Source organism: Corythoichthys intestinalis, chromosome 2 (assembly GCF_030265065.1).
Source record: "Corythoichthys intestinalis isolate RoL2023-P3 chromosome 2, ASM3026506v1, whole genome shotgun sequence".
NCBI lineage: Eukaryota > Metazoa > Chordata > Actinopteri > Syngnathiformes > Syngnathidae > Corythoichthys > Corythoichthys intestinalis.
In genome coordinates this window covers 44,900,649-44,924,124 of record NC_080396.1, presented here as the reverse complement: position 1 = coordinate 44,924,124, position 23,476 = coordinate 44,900,649, and the positions used below count along the sequence as shown (strand labels likewise).

General features: G+C 40.4%; 2 protein-coding genes across 5 annotated transcripts; one reads left to right on the top strand and one right to left on the bottom strand.

The window, feature by feature from the left end:
* The first annotated feature begins 1,705 nt into the window (after positions 1 to 1,705).
* arl6ip6 (ADP-ribosylation factor-like 6 interacting protein 6) lies at positions 1,706 to 8,043 on the top strand. Of its 2 annotated transcripts, none has more exons than XM_057827830.1 (4): positions 1,706 to 2,018; positions 4,832 to 4,885; positions 5,471 to 5,600; positions 5,679 to 8,043. In XM_057827830.1, the coding sequence occupies exons 1-4, from the start codon at positions 1,856 to 1,858 to the stop codon at positions 5,770 to 5,772; spliced, it is 441 nt and encodes a 146-aa protein (XP_057683813.1). In that variant the 5' UTR covers positions 1,706 to 1,855; the 3' UTR covers positions 5,773 to 8,043. The 2 variants fall into 2 exon arrangements, with proteins under 2 accessions (XP_057683813.1, XP_057683822.1); XM_057827839.1 differs by lacking the exon at positions 1,706 to 2,018 and adding an exon at positions 2,025 to 3,494.
* slc19a2 (solute carrier family 19 member 2) lies at positions 4,475 to 23,476 on the bottom strand. 3 transcript variants are annotated; one of them, XM_057827801.1, is made up of 7 exons: positions 23,242 to 23,389; positions 22,185 to 22,486; positions 14,526 to 15,077; positions 14,120 to 14,369; positions 13,840 to 14,032; positions 7,107 to 7,248; positions 4,475 to 6,843 (listed from the first exon to the last, which is right to left on the bottom strand). In XM_057827801.1, the coding sequence occupies exons 2-7, from the start codon at positions 22,455 to 22,457 to the stop codon at positions 6,709 to 6,711; spliced, it is 1,545 nt and encodes a 514-aa protein (XP_057683784.1). In that variant the 5' UTR covers positions 22,458 to 22,486; positions 23,242 to 23,389; the 3' UTR covers positions 4,475 to 6,708. The 3 variants fall into 3 exon arrangements, with proteins under 3 accessions (XP_057683784.1, XP_057683793.1, XP_057683801.1); XM_057827810.1 differs by lacking the exon at positions 22,185 to 22,486 and having other exon boundaries at positions 4,482 to 6,843; positions 23,242 to 23,476; XM_057827818.1 differs by lacking the exons at positions 4,475 to 6,843; positions 7,107 to 7,248 and having other exon boundaries at positions 8,464 to 14,032.

Below are 23,476 nucleotides of genomic sequence, written 5' to 3'. Positions count from 1 at the left end.
ATCAAGTCTCCGTATAAATGCACCTGCTCTGTGATAGTCTCAGGGTTCTGTTTAAAGTGCAGAGAGCATTATGAAAACCAAGGAACACACCAGGCAGGTCCGAGATACTGTTGTGGAGAAGTTTAAAGCCGGATTTGGATTCAAAAAGATTTCCCAAGCTTTAAACATCTCAAGGAGCACTGTGCAAGCCATCATATTGAAATGGAAGGAGCATCAGACCACTGCAAATCTACCAAGACCCGGCCGTCCTTCCAAACTTTCTTCTCAAACAAGGAGAAAACTGATCAGAGATGCAGCCAAGAGGCCCATGATCACTCTGGATGAACTGCAGAGATCTACAGCTGAGGTGGGAGAGTCTGTCCATAGGACAACAGTCAGTCGTACACTGCACAAATCTGGCCTTTATGGAAGAGTGGGAAGAAGAAAGCCATTTCTCAAAGATATCCATAAAAAGTGTCGTTTAAAGTTTGCCACAAGCCACCTGGGAGACACACCAAACATGTGGAAGAAGGTGCTCTGGTCAGATGAAACCAAAATTGAACTTTTTGGCCACAATGCAAAACGATATGTTTGGCGTAAAAGCAACACAGCTCATCACTCTGAACACACCATCCCCACTGTCAAACATGGTGGTGGCAGCATCATGGTTTGGGCCTGCTTTTCTTCAGCAGGGACAGGGAAGATGGTTAAAATTGACGGGAAGATGGATGCAACCAAATGCAGGAACATTCTGGAAGAAAACCTGTTGGTATCTGCACAAGACCTGAGACTGGGACGGAGATTTATCTTCCAACAGGACAATGATCCAAAACATAAAGCCAAATCTACAATGGAATGGTTCAAAAATAAACGTATCCAGGTGTTAGAATGGCCAAGTCAAAGTCCAGACCTGAATCCAATCGAGAATCTGTGGAAAGAGCTGAAGACTGCTGTTCACAAACACTCTCCATCCAACCTCACTGAGCTCGAGCTGTTTTGCAAGGAAGAATGGGCAAGAATGTCAGTCTCTCGATGTGCAAAACTGATAGAAACATACCCCAAGCGACTTGCAGCTGTAATTGGAGCAAAAGGTGGCGCTACAAAGTATTAACGCAAGGGGGCCGAATAATATTGCACGCCCCACTTTTCAGTTTTTTATTTGTTAAATAAGTTTAAATTATCCATATATATATATATATATATATATCCATATAATTTTGTTCCACTTCACGATTGTGTCCCACTTGTTGTTGATTCTTGACAAAAAATTAAAATTTTATATCTTTATGTTTGAAGCCTGAAATGTGGCGAAAGGTTGCAAGGTTCAAGGGGGCCGAATACTTTTTATATATATATATATATATATAAGTCAATGTTAAATTTTAGTAATCATGATGTAACTGAAGATTTTGATTGTTCTTTGATTGCACCAGGTTATATGTTATAATATTACCAATAAATTCATATTATTTTTAAAATTGAGTTTTTTTTTTTTTTTTTCATATTGCACGCTATATACAACGTTGGAAGATCAGTCACCAATTTGTAAGGGCATACGTCACTAATTGTAAGATTGCCAACGGCCTCGGGTTGACAGTTATGGATATTTTTAAACAATATTTCGTTGCCATCCGTTTGAAAACCTTATGTGGAAAATAGAACAGTAATGACGATGAGAACCACTGGTTGGCAGTAAATTACCAAGCGTTAGCCTGTCTTGCTAAAGCAGAAGAAGAATGTGTATTTGTTTGCGGAAGTGGCAGTACAGACGCGCAACAAGACAAGAGAAATGATGACACTTTGAATCTGGAACAGTGTTTTGTGCATAATATGCAACTTGCTAAATTTGAGCGAGACCTCTGTAAAAATAATAATAATGGAGCATAGGTCACAGAGTGGAGCAGTGGTAAAAAGAAGCTCGGTTAAACATCGTCTTGGCTTTAAACCGTGGACTGTAGTAGTGGCGTCAGTAGTGGTTTCTGCCCTGGTTGTCGCTGCCGTCGGGGTTTTATGCGCCCTTTTGGACCCTATATTACAAGGTAAACTCAAGTGTTAGAATACAGAGCAAATAGTACAAACGGGAAGCCTAAATACTTTGCAATTTTGCTTTGAGTACAGAAAAAGACGTTGCTGTGTGGCTATGAAAAAGTAGGAATATGTGGTATGAAAATATTTATCAAAGAAAGTTAATGTGACTGGACCTGAGTGTAGCCTATATGTGTGAAAGATTGTATTGTCATTGTTAGACATGTGCCGATTACCGGTTTCAAGGTATACTGTGGTATGAAAACGTCATGGTTTCAAAATCGCAAAAATGTTCTGTCATACCGTCCCTACGGTAATAGCTATTTTTTATGTCCCAAAAATGCAGGGAGAAATCCCTTGCTTGTAGCTGCAAGGCTTAACCCTCCCCCATCGGTGCTTGCCCAGTGTTAGTGAGTCAGCTGTGCTACACGATGGCTGGAGGAGGTGAAACTCATGAAGTTTTTCCCCCCATTGAAGAAAACGAAATCGCTCGTTTGGGAATACTTCAGCTAAAGAAAAATTACAGACTGCCGCGGCTGAGAGGAGGAGGGCCAAAGGACATGTAAAATATGTTTGCGGAGGGTGGATGCTGAGGAGGCAATGCCTCTAATATGATTTCGCATTTATACAAAATTAAAGGTTACTAAACACTGTCATGAACGTTTTCCACCAGCTTTGAGTGTTAACTCCAGCGGGATTAGTGTGTCTAGCGGTGGTAAAATGTGTTGTTTTTTTCTCTCTGGTAACTGTTGAAAAAGAGAGTGTGTATATTGTACGCAATCATACACATACTTTTTATGGAAAAAATTCAGTTATTTATGTTCTGATGATAATAATGTTGAGCTGTGGCTGTGGGTTTACGCTCACCTAAAGAAATGCATTTATTTTCATTATATTTAGATTTTTTTTTTTTTTTTAACATTATACTTTTTTTTCCAATTTGCTATTGTTTTGAAAAATAAAAGTCCTGTTTAATGGGGATGTTTTTTTTAAACCCATATATCTCAAAGTAACGCATTTCAGAGCTGTAATTTCAGTATCTTGATACTATGAAACAGTGATATTTTTTGCTTAAAGTGCCTGTGACACGAAAAAACATGTTTATTCCATAATACACGCAGTATTTTATGCCCCTGAATGATATGGGCCGCTTGGATGTGTGTGGAAGCGATCGCTATTTTTATTTAGTTTTTTTAATCCCGCGCCACGAAAATGAGTGACTTCCGGCTTCGGGCTTGCATTGAGGAGGAGGGCGCTGTGACGTGTACGGTAGAAGACGTCCTCTTCACGCTACAGTGTACTGTTGTGTATGAGGACGAAGGATTCAGCTGATTTTGCGGATTAATACGTTTATTTTTCACATCACGCCAGCCAAACGGCTGCAGAAAAATCATTCTGTATAAGGGAGAGGCGTATGCGCTTTTTTGGAGTTTCAAAAGGTTCCCATTCACCGTGGATATTTACTGTGGGACCATTGGATTTACGAGGAAGTGAGTAAACATCTTGTTTTGTATTATGTCAAATATGAATACAGCGATTACAAAGTAAACACTACAAACTTCCTTTAAATGAAGGACTACTTACGTTTGATCATTGATAGGCATGTAAAAAGCTCTCCTAATGCTCATTAGCAGCAGCACGTTAGCTGCACAACAACTCCAATCACCCTCCTCTGGGGAACGAACTGTAAATTGCTCTCCGCCGGGCGGTTTGCCGATCCACAAAGACAATCGACAACCGGGTCGTCATGTCAAATAATCCAGGATAGTTATGTGTGATTTTCCGCTTCGAAGACTTTGAAACATCACTCGGTTCGGGTTAGCATGTCGGCTAGCTGTCACGCCTTCTAGTTTGTTTACATTCTCCGAAGCCGGGGAAGGGAAATGACATATGTCCGATTTAGGTGTCATAAAATATCGTTCGGGAGGTGCGACAGTAAAGGTGAAGTCGACAGTTTTGACCATTATGGAGTAATTTTGCCATGTCGTCCTGAATAAATGCATTTTTATTATTTCATATTCCATTCAGCACAAGACTATTTGTCATGACCATGCCATTTATTTAGCAATTGGGGAAAATACTTGGATAAAAAGAATATCCTGTAAAAATATTGAAGTAAAGAGACAGAAACAATGACATTTTGCCGCTCTCTTCGTCGCGTTTTCCTCGTTGTGAATAGTTCCCCCTCGACGGGCTGACTGGTCCTTCTCAAGCCATTTATATAGCTATTGGGGAAAATACTTGGATAAAAAGAATATCCTGTAAAAATATTGAAGTAAAGAGACAGAAACAATGACATTTTGCCGCTCTCTTCGTCACGTTTTCCTCGTTGTGAATAGTTCCCCCTCGACGGGCTGACTGGTCCTTCTCAAGCCATTTATATAGCTATTGGGGAAAAATACTTGGATAAAAAGAATATCCTGTAAAAATATTGGCGTAGAGGGACTGAAACAATGACATTTTGCAGCTCTCTTCGTCGCGTTTTCCTCATTCTGAATAATTCCCCCTCAATGGGCTGAATAGTAAAACCGATGAGCCCAGTCTACCACTGATGTCATCCGCCTGTTGGGGACGCTAAAGCCCTATAATGGTAGGTGTGGCTAACCGGCAGATTAAAAGACTAATTTCTCGTCATCTGTGCTTTGCTTAATTGTTGTATATAGTCGAATCGTCTCAAAATATGATTCTAATTCACATAATGCCATTTAAGACTTTTTTCACGTGTCGTATGCTCTTTAAGGTTATCATACCGTCAGAATCTCATTCAGGTATATGCCTAGTCATTGTGAGTGTGATGTAAAACTATTATTGGATTTTTTTTCCCCAGAGCTGCGGGCAGGCAGAGTAAAAGAAGAGAGTGGGGCAGAAGCCAGGATGCTGGGTGTGTATATTTTTGACCTGTCACCTGTTAATCTCAACCCCTATAGTAAGTGTCACTCACAAACAGTGGTGCCATAGGGGATTTGTGCAGAAAGTCATTTTGTCAGAGTGCCATTAAATGCATGACTTTAGATAGGACTAAACTCTGCTAGCATAATAGCATTCATCAACACACAAATGGGCAATAATTATACTTTTAGAAATATTTTACTACAATGTCAGCACTGTGCAGCACTTAAACTTCACTATCATCACATGTGCAGAAAGATAAACACTCGTTTTGTGAATAAACTAAAGAAGGGTGTGTCAATTTTTAGATTCTCATTATTTTGATGCGGCTTTATATCAATTTAGATGAAGGGCACTAACTAATGCAGTGTCTGCTGGAAAAATCGTTGAAGCACTACGCATTTTATGGTGGCTTGCAGTTGTACGCATTCAATTCATTGTGTTGATGCCCATGTACTTTTTGACAGTGATGGCCCAGTTTTAGTGCTCACACTTCACCATTAGAGATAGTATAATAAAACTTTTGAGACCACAATGCAACAAATAATTCCTGCTCACGAAATGTCTTCTCCCGTAGGTTTCTGGAGTATCTTGGTTCTCTCGATATTCGCAGGACTCAGTTGCTGCTTCTTCTCATGGACTCTGATCTACCTCAACTCCTACAAGCCAGGCACGGTGCCACCAACACTGCTTACACTACTGTGCAGGTAAATAAATCAATGTGTACATCATTTTTAAGAAAAGGTCAAATCACCAGACTTGAGCGTTGCTTTTTATCATTTCAGAGACAAAAACAACAAAGATTTGCTCTTGGATTACGGTGTTGCTGTTCTTAATGGCTCCATGGCAACACTTGCAGTCATCTGGAACTTGATATAACTGTCAGATTATTGTGGTGATCAAGAAATACATCAACCCTAGCACTGCATGTAAAACATTTTTTTAACAAATTAATGATTTTGTTGAATTATATTCTTTCAACCAAATCATAGTGTACCCTGCCTACTGCCAATATTTATCTGGGCTAAGCTCCAGCACCGTCACAATCCTCGTGAGGATTAAGTGGCACAAAATATGAATGTTTATTCTTTCGTTCATACAAAAGTTTGAATTCCCTGACGAATCAAAAAAATAATTTGCATTTACCTCATTCCAGCATGTATTTTTGTGTGGTATTCTTCAAAATGCAAAACCTACATTCATGTAGACTTTTATTGATCAACAGCAACATAACATTTAAAAGCAGTATTGCAGTGGAATTTTTAAAAAATATTGTTACTAAAGCAAAGTTAAAAAAAATACAGTAACCGAAAATCCATTTTCCTTTCATTGCCATATTTTCTGAACTTGATTGTCACACGTTCACATCCACACATAGTTCAACACTCTCAACCACACACTTACATAAGCCTATTACAGTACAATACAGAATGTAACATTCACCAAATATACAGTAGTACAAGCTGTTTGGCTGTGACTTGTGATTTCAGGCACACAAATGAATGTTCATATGAAGAATGTGCGGAAAGACATGGAAGTGCACACGGTATTGCGTTCAAGTCTAAGGCCTCAAATTCATAGAAAGTTGTACTATACATATAGCATTATTTAATGCATCAGTGCAGTGAGTTAAATACTGGAACTCATGATAGCGGGGGGGGGGGTTGGGAGTGGAAGGAGTGCTAAGTTAAATGTAAACTCACAAAAAAACAAGATCATCAGTATGCTTAGAGCAAGGCTGCTGCATTTGTGAACAGATGCTGTATAAAAAAAAAACAAAAAACAAAAAAAAACAGTCCCATCACAATGTCGATGTCATGACATTTCCGTGTCTTCTGGGCTTCTGGACAGAGCCTCCTGTTCAGAATGCCGCCGAGTGACCACTTTGAAAAGCGCGGCCAACAGGAACACAGCAGAGATGACAGCAAAGTAGCCGCAGTAGACGTAGAACTGACGGAGGAACACATGTCAACAACAATGCAGGAATGTCCTTTTTGTCAGAGTCAATCTGACCAAAACCATTTAAGTATGTGTATGCATAGTGCATTAACCAAAGTCATCCAATACAACAAAGTGCTGTCAAATAGGTAAATACGTAATTGGCCAAACTAAAGTCATAAAAACAATGCTTTTCACAATCCTATTGAAACACTTGACATTGTTAAAGTGTACCTAAAATGTTGTCATTTAGTAAGAATGAATTAGTTTTTCACCTGAGTGAAGATGTCCAAGCCCAGGACGGCTGAGTCCACCACCACCAGAGTGAGCAGAGACTGCAGCAGCAGAGCCACGAAAGTGTTGACACCGAATACCAAGGCATAACGCTGCATGTTGAGGCTGGAAGCTATTTGATATCTGCCAGAGGAAATATTGTATCAGAACACTACTGTGTTCAAGGAGATACAGTATTTGATGTAATGTCATAAACATATTGTATCTGTACCATTCATTAATTTTCCGAGCCACAGTTTGCAAAATATGGCAATGAGCATTCAGTAACAGCAGCGTGAACCACCACTTGTTGGTTCTTGATTAAAGATTTCACTAATTTAAAAAAAAAAAAAATGCGTCACCTACAGTGCTGGCACCCCTGCAATTCTGTAGGATAATACTCTTTCTCCCAGAAAATGATTGAAATTACAAATGCTTTGGTGGTAATATCTTCATTTATTTTAATTGCAATGAAAAAACACAAAAGAGAATGAAAAGAAAAAAAATTAAAATAATAAAGGAACACGGTCCCCACAGTCAAACATGGCGGAGGTTCCCTGATGTTTTAGGGTCGCTTTGCTAACTCTGGCACTGGACTGCTTGACCGTGTGCATGGCATTAGGAAGTCTGAAGACTACAACAAATTTTGCAGCATAATGTAGGGCCCAGTGTGAGAAAGCTTGGTCACCCTCAGAGGTCACGGGTCTTCCAGCAGGACAATGACCCAAAACACACTTTAAAGAGCACTACAAAATGGTTTGAGAGAGAGCACTGGAGACTTCAAAAGTGGCCAGCAATGACTCCAGACCTGAATCCCATAGAACATCTGTGGAGAGATCTGAAAATGGCAGTTTGGAGAAAGGTTGTGCTACCAAATATTAGGCTGAGGGTGCAAATACTTTTGTCCAGTCCATTTTTGGACTTCTCTGTAAAATGATCCCCCCCCCCCCCCCCCCCCCCCCAATTCTCTTTTGTGTTATTTCATTGCAAGCAAAATAAATGAAGATATTACTACCAAAGCATTTGTAATTGCAATCATTTTCTTGGAGATATTGAGCAATATCTGACAGAATTGCAGGGATGCCAATACTTTTGGCCAGCACTGTATTTGGTGGAAATATATTAAGGTTTGTTTTTTTTTAACCTGTGAGCTTACTGTACTCCAAAATTTTGCCAAAACACTGACTGGGATGAAAATAGTCTTAGTTTAGCCTGAAATGCCATTAATTCATTAGTGATAAATGTCTATTCACTGCCAACCCTTTCTATCCAACTGGACTTGTATATATAGCCGTCAACTATTTTTTCGGACTATAAAACTGCTGTTCCCCCCCCCCCCCCCCCCCCCCCCCCCCCGCTTTGAACCCTGTTTAAACCTGGTCTCACGCTCATAAGTTTTATTATACTATCTTTAATGGTGAAGTGTGAGCACTAAAACTGGGTCATCAATGTCAAAAAACAAATGGGCATCAACACAATGAATTGAATGTGCACAACTGCAATGTGGTTTATTCATGGATTTTACATACTAATCGGTAACTGAGTGTAAATATCCCATTATACAATGTAGACGCCTGCCCCTTATAGCCCAATGCCGACAATAAATCAACAAATAGTGTTAAGTCCTCTTATGGACTCCATATGTTTATGCTGTATTGTTGCCCCCTGCTGGCGCTTATGTGTGATTAGTTTTGAAAGGTTCCAGCACTTTTTGCTGACATAATCATATATCGACGCTAGTTGGACAAGCTAACGTCTGCAGCCAGTTTACAACAGCAGTTCTCGCCATCTGACCACATGGTTTGTGCCTTATACAAGCATCGCTTGTAAGTTGTATTCTTTCTTTATTTTATGTTCATTACCGTTATGTGGTATACTGGAGATGTGTATATTTCGTTTGTTTGCATTTGTGGTAAATTGTAGTTACATTATTTCATTGCTTGCAAGCTGAAATACTAGTACAGCTATACAAATGGACACGTAATATGTATACTAGTGACGGGATCTGTCGTTCACTTGAGTAAACGAATCCATTCCGGATCGTTCAGTAAAAAGATTCGTTCAAACGAATCGTTCAACGAATCGTTCGCGCCCCTCATCTCCCTTCCCGCCCAAATGAATCGTTCGGTTAGTGAACGGGAAGTGACGTTGCCGAACGAATCACCAAAGACCGCTTCGCAGTATAACTGAACGGGAAGTGACATTCTTGGTCCCTCCCTCTCTCTTGCACACAGGCTCCTCATTGACCACTTGTCGTAGTTTCAGTAATGAGTGACAGGCAATATCATTCTGCTTTCACAGACAGCCTCGTCTCCCTCCCGCTGCTGCAAAAGCGAGGGAGAACTTCCGCGTCGTCTGTCCTAGTTCTATGGGCTCAAAGTCATGGCTCGTGCTTGCATTTCGATTTAGGACACGGTTAAACATTTTCCTTTTGGCGGGGGTTTGGGGTCGGGGGTGCACGGACTTTCTTTAGCATGTTCTTGATCACATATACAATGCTGCTGCTAGCCTGCTACCAACCAACGCAGCATGCTTGCTGGTCACGAAAATAAAAATAAATCGAAAGTTTAATTTCTAAATATGGAACGACCAACACATCATATTTACCTCTCGCTCTGTTGTATTTTTGTTTTTCTGCTCATCACTATTATTTTTAGTTACTACTGTTAAAACTATAAGTGTAAATAGCTAGTTGTTGAATGTGCTGCTCTGAAATAAAGACAATACTACATTTTGATATTTGACAGTTTAATTGCAAATCCATATTAAGATGATCGTATTGAATTTTTGCACTGGTATTAATAAATAAAATAATCCGGTCAGCTCCCCTGTCGTCCCCGCATCTCAGATCGTCAAATGCTGACGAGAAATGATTGTTTGCTCTTTACGATGTCGCCTTTCTACCCTCATTAGTCTGTTAAGAAAAATGTAGACATATTGCGACATCTCCCGTGTCCGCGTGCGTTGTTTTGGGGCGCTTGAGTAGCGCATGATGGACGGATTGACATAATTTGTCAAACCAACCGACACGCTCTGACACGAAAAAAAAAATAAAACACTCGGAAAAAATTGACATGTATATACAGTTTCATTGCAAATCAGTATTATGGTGATCGTATTGAATTTTTGCACTGGTATTAATAAATAAAATAAAACGGTCAGCTCCCCTGTCGTCCCCGCATCTCAGATCGTCAAATGCTGACGAGAAATAATTGTTTGCTCTTTACGATATCGCCTTTCTACTCTCATTAGTCTGTTAAGAAAAATGTAGACATATTGCGACATTTCCCGTGTCCATGTGCGTTGTTTTGGGGCGCTTGAGTAGCACATGATGGACGGATTGACATAATTTGTCAAACCAACCAACACCTGACACGAAAAAATAAATAAATAAAACACTTGGAAAAAATGGACAAGTATATACCGTTTCACTGCAAATCAGTATTATGGTGATCATACTAAATATTCTTTTTTTCTGTGCACATATGAGGTAAATATCGCTGCCACGAAGCCTCCTTACAGTGACAGTTCTTTGGCCCCTTCATTGCCGTCACGCGACCGCAGCTCAGCTTTTACTTGCCTCGTAGCTACCCGTGTTTTAAATTACTGTAAATTTGATAGTATGTCGTAATAGGTAGTCGCGAGTCTGTTGAGAAAAGTAGTACACTAAACCATGCTCGCTAGATTTGTGTGGTGTTTTTGTCTTTTTGAGCTGCATTTGATAGGCTCCACGTTAACAAATATGTGACAAAGTCCTGTCCTTTCATTTTTTGATTCGTTCACCGCATAGTCATTACTGGAAAGTCAAGTTAGCAGCAAGCTAGGTCAGGAACCGGAGGACCGAGTCACTGAACGGGAAGTGACAAAACTCAGTCTTGCCCCCCTGCCTGCACGCTGGCTGCTCATTGGCCACACGTGGAAGTGAGTGACATACGCCCTGATTCTGTTTCCGGTCCCTACCCTGCCCGCGATGAGGCTGGCGTCTGATTGGTCGTGTGCGATGTCAGAAGACGCTGCCGCTTGCTCAACGCGCTCCCACGCAGTGAACAAGCACCAACTTCATAGAACGAATCAGTGCAGATGGTGATTAGTTCGGTCTCGGTCACCCAAACAATTCGTTCAAAAAGAACGAATCGTTCGCGACCGATACAACACTAATGTATACGTTATTTTGTGACTTTTGCATATTATTGACACAATCTTTGTTGTTTTCAGTCTTACAAAAAAAGTGCTCTCCATCCATTCATTTTCTCCCGCTTACCCGAGATCGGGCTACAGGGGCAGCAGCTTCAGCAGGGAAGCCCAGACCTCCCTCTCCCCAGCCACTTCATCCAGCTCTTCTTGGGGGATCCCAAGGCATTCACAGGCCAGCCGGGAGACATAGTCTCCCTAGCTTGTCCAGGGTCGACCCCGTGGCCTCCTCCCACTGGGACGTGCCTGGAACACCTCACCACGGAGGTGCCTCGGAGGCATCTTAATCAAATGCCCGAGCCACCTCATCTGGCTCCTCTCGATGCGGCGGAGCAGCAGCTCTACCCCGAGCCCCTTCCCGATGACCGGGCTTCTCACCTTATTAAGGCAGACACCATATAGAGGAAACTCATTTCAGACACTCATACTGTATCTGGGATGTTTTTTCGGTCTGAACCCACAGCTCGTGACCACAGGTGAGGGAACGAACGTAGATCAACCGGTAAATAGCTTCGCCTTTTGGCTCTGCTCCATCTTCACCACGACGGACCAATGCGGAGTCCGTATCACTGTAGACGCCGCACCAATCTGCCTGTCGATCTACCGTCCCATTTTTCCGTCACTCGTGAACAAGACCCCGAGGTACTTAAAATAATGCACTTGAAAAAGTGCTCTTATCAAGGTAAATTTACGTCTTCCGTAAAAAAACTTTACTCCAGCCATAGACTTCACTATCAGTTGACGGGACACCTCCCACAGACATTGCACCATTTCTTCCGGAAGGAGGCCAACAGATGCAGGCAGAGCTGTGATAACCTTGAACACACGCTGCGTTCCAACGCCGGATTTAGGTTGAAACAGGACGAAAGTTGTACTGCATACAAGCAGGCAGTATTGTCTGAAGAGTAATTTGGTTAAGGATTCAAGGTAATTATTATATAAAATAGCAACATCCATACACTTGGAAACATTAAAAAAAAATGAAATGGAAAAAATTAGCCTAAGATATTTACATAAGATGAATGATAACTGACCGTTTTTTTTTTTTTTTTTTTTTGCTTTTAACCAAGAATCTAGAGTATTTTACGTACATATTTTAAAAATTCTGGGATTTACGCATTTATTTACAAGAATTCTCAACTAAAAAAACTGTTTTGTGACGGCCGCCACATTGGATTATACAATAGCCCAACATTAGCCTAAAATATTTACGTAAAATGAATGATAACTGCCCGTTTTGTTTTTTTTCGTTTTTTTTTTTTTTGCTTTCGACTAAGAATCTAGAGCAGGGTTCACTAAATCCGGACCTCGGTGCCACTTTTCCTGTCGTGTTTTCCACGTCCTTCTCCCCTAACACACCTGAATCAAATGATTATGTCATCAGCAACCTGTCATCAGAAGCCTGATAATGACCGAGGTCTGGATTCAATGAACCCTGATCTAGAGTGTTTTACGTTCATATCTGTTAAAAAAAAAATCAGTAATTTACGCATCTATTTACAAGAATTTTCAACTTAAAAAGCTCAGTTTTGTGAAGGCCGCCATGTTGGATTTTGTATCTCTAACTTGTAATTTAGACATTTCTTTGTCTATATTTTTAAAAATTCTGCTTTTACAAACTACAAGCAAGTTTTGTCCACAACTAGCATAAGATGAAACTTTGGCTCCAAAAATAATTTTTTCGCTGACAGTTTAATTTTTATATTTGATTTTTGTTTCGTTTCAGTCTGAGTCGGCAACAACGCCAGCTACCTGGCCAGGAAGGTCCAGGCCAACTCCTCTGTGGCTGAGTGCTGCAAGCAGGAGCTTGCCCAGCATGAGAACATGGAGATCGCAGTGGAGCTTGTTGAATGACAAGTGCCAGATAGCTGACAAAACATGCTGAGCTAGTTGTGACAATGGAATTCAGTAAGTTCAATAAGCTGTCACTGTATCTAGAAAAATGCAAATTTTACTTTTGTTGAATAAAATTAAGATGATTCTGCATGCTTTCCTCATGTGAAAATTGAGTGATTTATTAGCTGTTGAAAACTCATGTCAAAATTGCACTAAATAAGAAAAAATAAGTTGCTATTACGGGCAAAAACTTGCCCCGTGTCCCGTCAACTGATAGTGAAGTCCATGCTCCAGCGTCTGACTTCTCCTTGGAGCCTAAGTTGTTCGCTATCTGTCAATTTGTGTTCCCACACACATTGAGGACAAAATAAATAGTTTTCTTGTAAAAGTTTGTTTTAAGCGGGTGCAGCCTATTCTCAAAAAATTACAATAATAGTAAAATTATGTGGTTTTTAGTAATGAAAGTACCACTATAGAATATTGAACTTTTTAAAAACATTTAGTAATGACAAAAAGCATATAAAGAATTACGTTTTTGCGACATTTTTTTGCTTTCATTGAATGGATTTTGTGCTGCTAGTTTTAGCGTGCACGCCTTAGCCACCTGCAGCTTATAAAATGCACACATAAACATGAAGATGGTCAACCTAACAAATAATATCCCTGTAAGTGAGTTGGTTATACGAACCGCAAGAAATGGCAACTTACGTGGCAACAGTGATGAGCAGCATGTAGGTGGCTCTGAATAGGATGTAGGTGCCATAACACAGCCAAATGTTTTTAAGGGTCACCATGACGAGCACGCACGCAGCCATGAGCAGTGACAGGGCACATAAGGCCAGTTCTCCCCACAATGTCCAGCGCACAGGCAAGTGGCCCACCAGGAGGGCAGCTACAGCCCCTAAAAGATCACCCACCCCCCATCCCGAGACATCAGGTTAGAATAGTTTGTTGTCATTTACATAACGATACAGGAATTTTACCATACCTAGCAGTGTGGACAGTGTCTCCACATAGCCGTTGTAGATGTCATATTCAGTGGAGGGGCGGATGTTCTCCCACAACGCTTGGGCATAGTTGAGCACCTGAAAGTAGCCGCAGGTGGCCAGCGCCCACCAGAGTGACCATGCGAGCAGGGGACCTCGTCTGTAACAGTGTAGGATGTCAGCCAGAAGCATCTTGAAGACCCCTGAGAGGCCACAGCTTCTGGTTGGCACCTCAGCTGATGATGGGGATGCCTAAGTGAGACAATCAACAAAACATTGGCCTGCAAATGGAGTTGAGTTAATTTATCGTTGGGGTTGAAGAAGTACTAAATTATGTCAGGAAGTATTGTTGGAGTCTTAGATCGTGACTGGTCATTAAAGTAGTAGCAGCATAAACTGTGTACTCACAGTGGAGACCTCCTCATTGCCTAGAGGTACCTTGCGGTCAATTTTCTCAATTAGGGCACCGCTGTAGTCACACTGCCTCTCTGTCGTCCCCTCTGGTTTCTTGTGGAAAAACAAGCTCCGCTTGGGCATGGGCAGAAACCACGGGAGAACAAACGCTATGACAGCTGACGCAAGCGTAGCCCAGACAAGGTGCACCAGCCGGACTTGGGCCACGGTGAGAAGGAGCTGGCCGATCAGTGAGCCAGCGCCCGAGCCGAACAGAGTGACACTGCGGCAGTAAGCGGTCACCCTGCGGTAGTGCGTGGGCTCCACAACACTGTAGATGTATGAGAAGTAGGCTACCTCCGAGGCGGTGGCCAGCCCAAAGAAAAACTCCAGCAACTGCATGGCCTGGAGGCCTTGTGCTTTTAGCAGCATCGCATAAGTAACTACAAAGCTCGCCGCCTGCAACACCAACACAGGCTTATAACAGAGGTAGTCGGTGGCCAGAAAGACGGGGAACAGCAACGCCAGATAAGAATATGTCCAGATGGGGTAGATTTCACTCACAACCTGCAAGACACAAACGACCAACAATTACATTTTACTGTTCATATTATTAAAATAATAATGATCTGTTTATTTAATGATTATAAATGTGCAATGCATTTCAACCTGGAACCTCGTCAAAATGGATTGGACATCTATGCAGCCATTGAGCTAATCATTGTTTCTTTGCCTCTGTACAGCACTATGGATTTTCTAAGTGAATAAACACATGAGTGTGAGACTGTTCTGTCTTGGTGCCAAGTAACAAATGCTTTCTTTCTCAAAGTAGGTGGAAAGAAAATGTTTTGAGATTAACCACAAATTCCAAAGGATTTAGGCTTTGTTTTCTGGTGGAGATTTGAGTCGAAAACCAAAAGCATGTCCAGTAAACTTTCTTTACTTCATGATGAAAAAAAATATATCTAATTTTGGAGGGTTCCACTGTGGGAGGAGTGAAAAACTTTAAATGACATCTTCAATTTTTTTCCCATGCTACATATCATCCATTATGTATTTTTTTTTGCTTCACTTTTTCATTATTCAGTTATGTTACATCCTCATTCTAAAATACAGATTTTTTTTTTCCTTAAAAGTCTACACAGAACACCTAATGTTGGAAAAATCCTTTGAATTTCAGCCTCTCAACAGGAAATATTTGATTTCTGTAGACTTTAAGAAAGCACATGTTGATTTTTTGTTTGTTTGTTTAATCAAAAGAAGAAAATATGCATTTCTAAATTAAACCTTTAACGGAAAAGTGACTATTTTTGATCATTAAAAAAATGCCTGGCGTCCGCAGACGTGTATACTGATCCCTCTTTTTAGATGTGTATATATATATATATATATATATATATATATATATATATATATAAATGGCGGAAAACACAGACAAGGCTGAAAAAGCAGTTTCTGCTGTTGTACCCCTCTTTAAAATAAACTGCTGTATTTTAAGCCAAAAGAACTGTTGTGTTTGATAGAATATGTCTATATAGTGCCATAGCAGATTCATGGTGCATTAAGCCCCCAAACTATCTTTAATTTGTCCGTTTTACCCTGGAGACCCCGGTTTACAGACACCGTGCAACCTTTTTTGTTTCAACCCAGCCATGAAAAGAGGGTAAGTAATTATACTTATTATAATCTAATCTAATATCTAGTTTAAAAAAAAAAAAAAACTTTAAAAAATTATTCACTCGCATATTATAAACTTTTAAACAAATTACGTCACAATGAAAAAAATGGTGTCTGTAAATTTGTCACTGATATCTACCTCATAACTATCGCTTAATTGTATTAATTAATCGATAAATAATCAATCCAAACAAAGAAAAATTGGGGAAAAAAAGTTTAAAATGGCAAATATATGAAAAAGAAAATCTCAACCATTCCTTGATGTCTGCGATTTCTGCATCGCGACCCTTATTATATTACCATGTTTCACCCATAAAATCCCCAAAAAATCCAGCTGTGGCTATTCACATCTCTGTATTGACACTCGATGATACATACTATATGGAGTTTTTGGATCGAAAACAGGCAAGTACGCGATATTATCTCGTTGAAATCATGGCGTCTTTAATTATGCGCTCTCATGCTTCCACCTCCAGTTAGGGTTTTGCTGTTTTTTTTTTTTTTTTTTTTAAATGCCCTCCTGTTCAAAATTTTTCTTCCCCCAGAAAATTGAGAATTTAAGCTTACCAGTGGTGTATCACAAGTGCATATCGGACAATTTTTAAATTTGTCCAAATTGGGGGTCTCAGAGCAGAATTTCAAGTCACCCGAGTGTTTTCCGCCATATATATTTTCAATGTATTTATTCAGATTTAATAGCATTGGAAAGAGATACATATGTTTTCTTTTTTTTCATTTCCCCCCCAAAGTATAATTAAAAAATAAATGAATTAAAACCCTTACATGTATATTTTAATAAATTTTTAAGCACTGCAAATGTAATAATTATGATATAAATTAGATATATATAAAACAAAATAATGATTTGTACATATATACATGAATATATATTGATATTTTTAAATAAAATGATGTATTTATCTAATATATATATATTTTTTAAATCTGCGATTGACTCAGGGCTCGAAGTTTGAAGCGCAAAGTAGCATCACATGTTTGATCAGTGGCCTATACTACGATTGGAGTTCAACCTCCCCAGAAGTAATCCTGCTTACCAGCGGGTAACCGGAGTTGACAAAACCTGGTTATCTAGTTTGTGCTAAATCGGTGCTACGACGCTGATTAGGAGGTTGATTAGTCGAACCTGTGTCAACTTCCTAAAATTTTTTAACAATAAAATCTCAACTATTAGAAACAAAATAAATGAATTACTTCCAACTATTAGGTCTGATAAAGCACAGACTGAAAATTCAGAATCTCCTATAGACCCCTCTATAATATTAAATAACTTCACCACTGTAGACCAAATCGATGTATCTTCAATTATTATGTCCTCCAAATTATCAACGTGCTTCCTAGACCCAATCCCAACCAAACTGTTTAAAGAGACCCTGCCTCTAACTATTGATATTATCCTAAATATGATAAATACCTCATTAGTTACTGGCCACGTGCCTCAGTCCTTTAAATATGCAGTTATTAAACCGCTCTTGAAAAAAACCTATTCTTGATCCTGATATCTTGGCCAATTATAGACCTATCTGTAATCTACCTTTCCTCTCCAAAGTCCTTGAAAGAGTGGTAGTTAAACAACTCTGTCAGCACCTACAGGACAATAGTTTATTTGAAAATTTCCAGTCTGGCTTTCGAGCTCATCATAGCACCGAAACTGCATTAGTCAAAGTATCTAACGACTTGTTGCCAGCGGCTGACGATGGATTAGTCTCAATCCTGGTTCTGTTGGACCTGAGTGCAGCCTTTGACACAATCGACCACAATATCTTATTGCAGAGACTAGAATGGGACATAGGCATTAGAGGAGCAGCCTTCTGCTGGTTTAAATCCTATTTATCTAATAGGTACCAGTTTGTCAATGTAAACCAGCAATGATCACCGTATTCCAGAGTCAGTTAAGGTGTGCCGCAAGAGTCGGTCCTCGGGCCCATCTTGTTTATGCTGTATATGCTTTCTTTAGGCAATATCATCAGAAAACATAGCATTAACTTTCATTGTTACGCTGACGACACACAACTTGATTCATCAATTAAACCTGAGCAGATCAGGCAAGTGGATAAATTAAGCCCCTGCGTCCGAGATATAAATACCTGGATGAGCATTAATTATCTTTTACTTAACCCTGAAAAGACAGAAGTCCTTACAATAGGCCCAAAAAGTGTGAGAGACTCTCTAACTGCCCAGATAGTCACTCTGGACAATGTAAGTGTAGCTCCAGCACTACAGTTAAAAACCTAGGAGTTCTATTTGACCCAGACTTATCATTTAAAGCTCATATTAAACAAACCTGCAGAACGGCGTTTTTTCACCTGCGCAAAATAGCCAAAATTAGAAATATTTTGTCTAAAACCGATGCAGAAAAATTAAACGTGTTCGTTACATCTAGATTGGATTACTGTAACTCCTTACTTGCAGCCTGTCCTAACAGTTCTCTAAAAGGTCTTCAGCTAGTCCAGAACGCAGCAGCAAGACTTTTAACAGAAACTAATAGAAGAGAGCACATCACCCCTGTGCTCCAGGCCCTTCACTGGCTTCCAGTTGAGTTTAGAATTAAATTTAAAATCCTCCTTCTTACATTTAAGACCATTAATGGTTTGGGGCCATCTTATCTCACCGATGCTCTGGTTCCATACTGCCCCAAAAGAACACTCCGTTCTCAGAATGCAGGTCTACTGGTAGTTCCCAGGGTCTCTAAAAGTACAGTAGGAGTTAGAGCCTTTAGCTACCAAGCTCCGGTCTTATGGAATCAGCTTCCAGCTAGTATTAAACAAGCCGACACAGTCTGTACATTTAAGATTAGACTAAAAAATGTTCCTATTTGACAAAGCTTATGGTCAGGCTAGTTGAAATCGGACAAGACTCACAGTTCAGTCTAAGCTGCACTAGAAGCTATAATGCTAGGGGAAGTACAGCCACTGAGTCCTATCCACTTTTTCTCACTCTACCTACCACCTTACTTTATTTCTCTTTTCTAATCCTAATATCTAGTTGACTAGTCTCTTCATCACTAGTCACCCGGTGTCCCCTTTCCCCCCTCCCCTCTGGGGAGGAGCTATTTTTCAGCCGCAGGCTCCTGACTATCCTGACCCCTGGCTGGATGGACATCCTCGTGCCCCCCGTCTCATCTGGCTAGATGGACCTCCTCTTGTTTCTTCATTCCATTGTCTCTCTACAAACTGGACCTCCTGCTGCTAATACCCACCATCAGTCCTGGTGCATCTATAGCCTGTCCTTCCTGGGAGTAGATCTCTCCTGACTGTGGTTCTCCCCAGGGTTTCTCATTTTTCCCAAATGGTTTTTGGAGTTTTTGCTCTCCGACATGGAGGGTCTAAGGATGGGGGATGCCCAGGACTTGAGCTTTATCAAATTCATCTACTGTTTCTGACTATGTATCACATTGCCTCTGCAAAGCCCTTTGAGACAACCTTGTTGTGATATAGGGCTATACAAATAAAACTAAATTGAATTGAACCCAGTCAGACTTACTGCGAATTCACATAAAAAAGGGGGGGGGGGGGGGGCAGAGTCAAACATTACTTGTGACGATGGCACGGGTACCTTACTTCACGGAGGAGGAATGTGCGATAATGATGCAGAGTTATGAGGAATTAAAATCCACCCGCACCGTGAAATCCAACACCGCTTCAGCTGGTAGAGCGCGACTGGTCTGCTGGCAGCAAATTGCAGATCGTTTGATTTGTGAATGTGTCAATATGCCAGTTTACTCATGTCCATGAAAAGAAATAAAGCCTACTGTCAGGACAACAAAATAAGATTTGATATGTTAACTGTAAGAAATAATTTATCGTGCATCACCACATGAAGCAGGATAACTGTATGTTTAGTCCCATTGACTGTATGAATATGTACAGTTGTGGTCAAAAGTTTACATACACTTGTGAAGAACATGTCATGGCTCTCTTGAATTTCCAGTTATTTCTACAACTCTGATTTTTCTCCGATAGAGTGATTGGAACAGATACTTCTTTGTCACAAAAAACATTCATGAAGTTTGGTTCTTTTATGACTTTATTATGGGTTAACAGAAAAAGTGATCAAATCTGCTGGGTCAAAAATATACATACATGGATCTGAAAAAGCGAATCATTGACTTGAACAAGTCAGGAAAGTCACTTGGAGCCATTTCAAAGCAGCTGCAGGTCCCAAGAGCAACAGTGCAAACAATTGTTTGTAAGTATAAAGTGCATGGCACTGTTTTGTCACTGCCACGATCAGGAGGAAGACGCAAGCTATCACCTGCTGCTGAGAGAAAATTGGTCAGGAGGGTGAAGATTCAACCGAGAATCACCAAAAAGCAGATCTGCCAAGAATTAGAAGCTGCTGGAACACAGGTGTCAGTGTCCACAGTCAAGCGTGTTTTGCATCTCCATGGACTGAGAGGCTGCCGTGCAAGAAGGAAGCCCTTGCTCCAAAAGCGGCACCTTAAGGCTCGACTGAAGTTTGCTGCTGATCACATGGACAAAGATAAGACCTTCTGGAGGAAAGTTCTGTGGTCAGACGAAACAAAAATCGAGCTGTTTGGCCACAATGCCCAGCAATATGTTTGGAGGACAAAAGGTGAGGCCTTTAACCCCAAGTACACCATGCCTACCGTCAAGCACGGTGGTGGTAGTATTATGCTGTGGGGCTGTTTTGCTGCCAGTGGAACTGGTGCCTTACAGAGAGTAAATGGGATAATGAAGAAGGAGGATTACCTTCAAATTCTTCAAGATAACCTAACGTCATCAGCCCGAAGATTGGGTCTTGGGCGCAGTTGGGTGTTCCAACAGGACAATGACCCCAAACACATATCAAAAATGGTAATGGAATGGCTAAATCAGGCTAGAATTAAGGTTTTCGAATGGCCTTCCCAAAATCCTGACTTAAACCCCATTGAGAACTTGTGGACAATGCTGAAGAAACAAGTCCACATCAGAAAGCCATCAAATTTAACTGAACTGCACCAATTCTGTCAAGAGGAGTGGTCAAAGATTCAACCAGAAGCTTGCCAGAAGCTTGTGGATGGCTACCAAAAGCGCCTAATTGAAGTGAAAATGGCCAAGGGACATGTTACCAAATATTAGCGCTGCTGTATGTATATTTTTGACCCAGCAGATTTGATCACTTTTTTCTGTTCACCCATAATAAAGTCATAAAAGAACCAAACTTCATGAATGTTTTTTGTGACAAAGAAGTATCTGTTCCAATCACTCTATCAGAGAAAAATCAGAGTTGTAGAAATAACTGGAAACTCAAGAGAGCCATGACATTATGTTCTTCACAAGTGTATGTATACTTTTGACGACAACTGTATGTCCTTTGAACATCTTCAGAGTAGAGTTTAGATTGGGCCTAAAAAAAATTCAGCCCGACCCGGCCCGAGCCCAATCACTTAACTTGATTTGCAGACCCGAGCCTGAGACCCCCCCTGAAATTTTATATTTGTTAGGACTCAGGAGAAGAAGGAAATGCGGGGATGCGATGCGTGGTTGCGTTTTGTGTGATCACATTTGTGACAATGCTTGTGCGTAATGATAATAAATTAAAGCCTGTCTTTTGTAACGAATTCTCAGTTAAACATGACTGGAAGATGCATATTCAATAAACATTTATATCTTATATATTTGTGTTTCTGCTCTAACAGGCGTATAGTGGATTTGACATTTATTTTAATCTCCTCGGGTTTACACAGAAAAAAACGCAAGTTTTCTCAATGGTTAAATAGTCTACTTATTTTTATGATTATTATAAATGCATTGACTCAACGAAATAACGATGGAAAACTTTATTAAATATATTTCTGGTATGAGAGCAAAGCTCCACATTCGTTTACATTCAGCGAAGCCGACACAAGTTTCTGTGTAGCATTTTCAACAATCAATTTACTTTTTCAGTTTCCATACCCCACTCCTACAACTTTCCGAATTGAACAGCATACAGTGTTCTTATTCAGATATTCAGCATCAACGATGGAATACATACTGTATATTGTCCGCTGGGGAAAGAGCGCAAGGACAGCCACACAATCTGCGCGGTTGTGAGGGCATGACTTCGGCGGGTTACTTTAGTGATGTCCACCTCGATCAGCTGGCACAGGCAACGAATTCCCTCAGCTGAAAATCTATATCTTTCATGGAAAACATCGTCCGGGTTCGCCAGTGGATTCTGGCGGTCTCCAAAAACCCGTGCCCTCCGAAGAGAGCAACTCACAATCCGCGCGCCAATGTCGTACGGGTCATCCAGGTATGCTGCCATTGTCAAGAGGACACGTCCGCGGAGGAGTGCTGTTTAAATAGAGCGTGGTTAATTTGAATCCTGGGGTTAAGCAAGATCTAACTCTGAGACGACCAGGTTTGATGTGTGGCGTGTGTTGCCATGGCAACACCCCGGTTTCAACATATCCACCTTTTGTAGTCCTGCTTAGCTGATAAATTATGCTGCACGTGATGAAGTCACTCTCAAAGTTACCCTGCCAAGCCAGAAAACCGGCTTCGTAGTAACGGCCACAGGTGTGGCCTACATAACCCAAAATTTCAAATCCATATACATGGACGCCAGGTCTCAATTTTAATGATCCATTTATTAATTATAAAATGGTTGTATTTTTATTAGATCATTTTCAAACATTTTTAATGAATGAATGAATGCATTTATATATTAATATAATTTTAATAAAAATAAAATAAAAATGAATTTGGGAAATAGTCTTGTTATGAAGTATGAACCCAAATAAACATTGTAAAGTTGTTTTGTTTTTGTTTTTAATTTCATAGTCGTTAACTCATTGGCTGCCATTGACAAGGACAGACGTCCAATTCATGTAGGTAGTGAGGACAGGCTGTTTAATGCTCATGAGTTTCAGTACCATCACACGGCAGCCGATGAGTTAAATGAGAGCTAAATAACGCAGATTATTTAGTTGTTACTTGTCTTAAGACCAAACTTTAGATAATTTATTTTATTATTTAAATTATTCAATATTTTTCACATCCCCGTGTATCTGCGTACTGTCCTGTATTTCGCGAAGTTGCTTCCTCACCTGCGCCTCGGTCAGGTTCTTGTCTGGTCCCATCAAGTATGCGGTAAGAAAAGGCTCCGATGGTCGCATGTTGGCAAATAAGCCATACGCACAGAGGCACAAGGTGGGGTAAAACACAGACATGTTGTTACCAAATTACGTGACCTCCACATTCGCGTTCACTTTGACTCCTGAGCGGAGTGCTCACACACCGGTGGCGAAACACATTCTTCTTTGTTTGAAGATCAGGAAGTGG

Bases quoted from the DNA above. Each gene is read 5' to 3' on its own strand.
- arl6ip6 (XM_057827830.1), top strand. From the start codon at position 1,856: ATGGAGCATAGGTCACAGAGTGGAGCAGTGGTAAAAAGAAGCTCGGTT. The intron at 2,019-4,831 runs GTAAACTCAAGT...TTTTTTCCCCAG, and splicing joins TTTGGACCCTATATTACAAG to AGCTGCGGGCAGGCAGAGTA. The intron at 4,886-5,470 runs GTGTGTATATTT...CTTCTCCCGTAG, and splicing joins GGCAGAAGCCAGGATGCTGG to GTTTCTGGAGTATCTTGGTT.
- slc19a2 (XM_057827801.1), bottom strand. From the start codon at position 22,457: ATGGCAGCATACCTGGATGACCCGTACGACATTGGCGCGCGGATTGTG. The intron at 14,033-14,119 runs GTATGGTAAAAT...GTGATCTTTTAG, and splicing joins GACACTGTCCACACTGCTAG to GGGCTGTAGCTGCCCTCCTG. The intron at 7,249-13,839 runs GTAAGTTGCCAT...TTCCTCTGGCAG, and splicing joins CTGCTCATCACTGTTGCCAC to ATATCAAATAGCTTCCAGCC.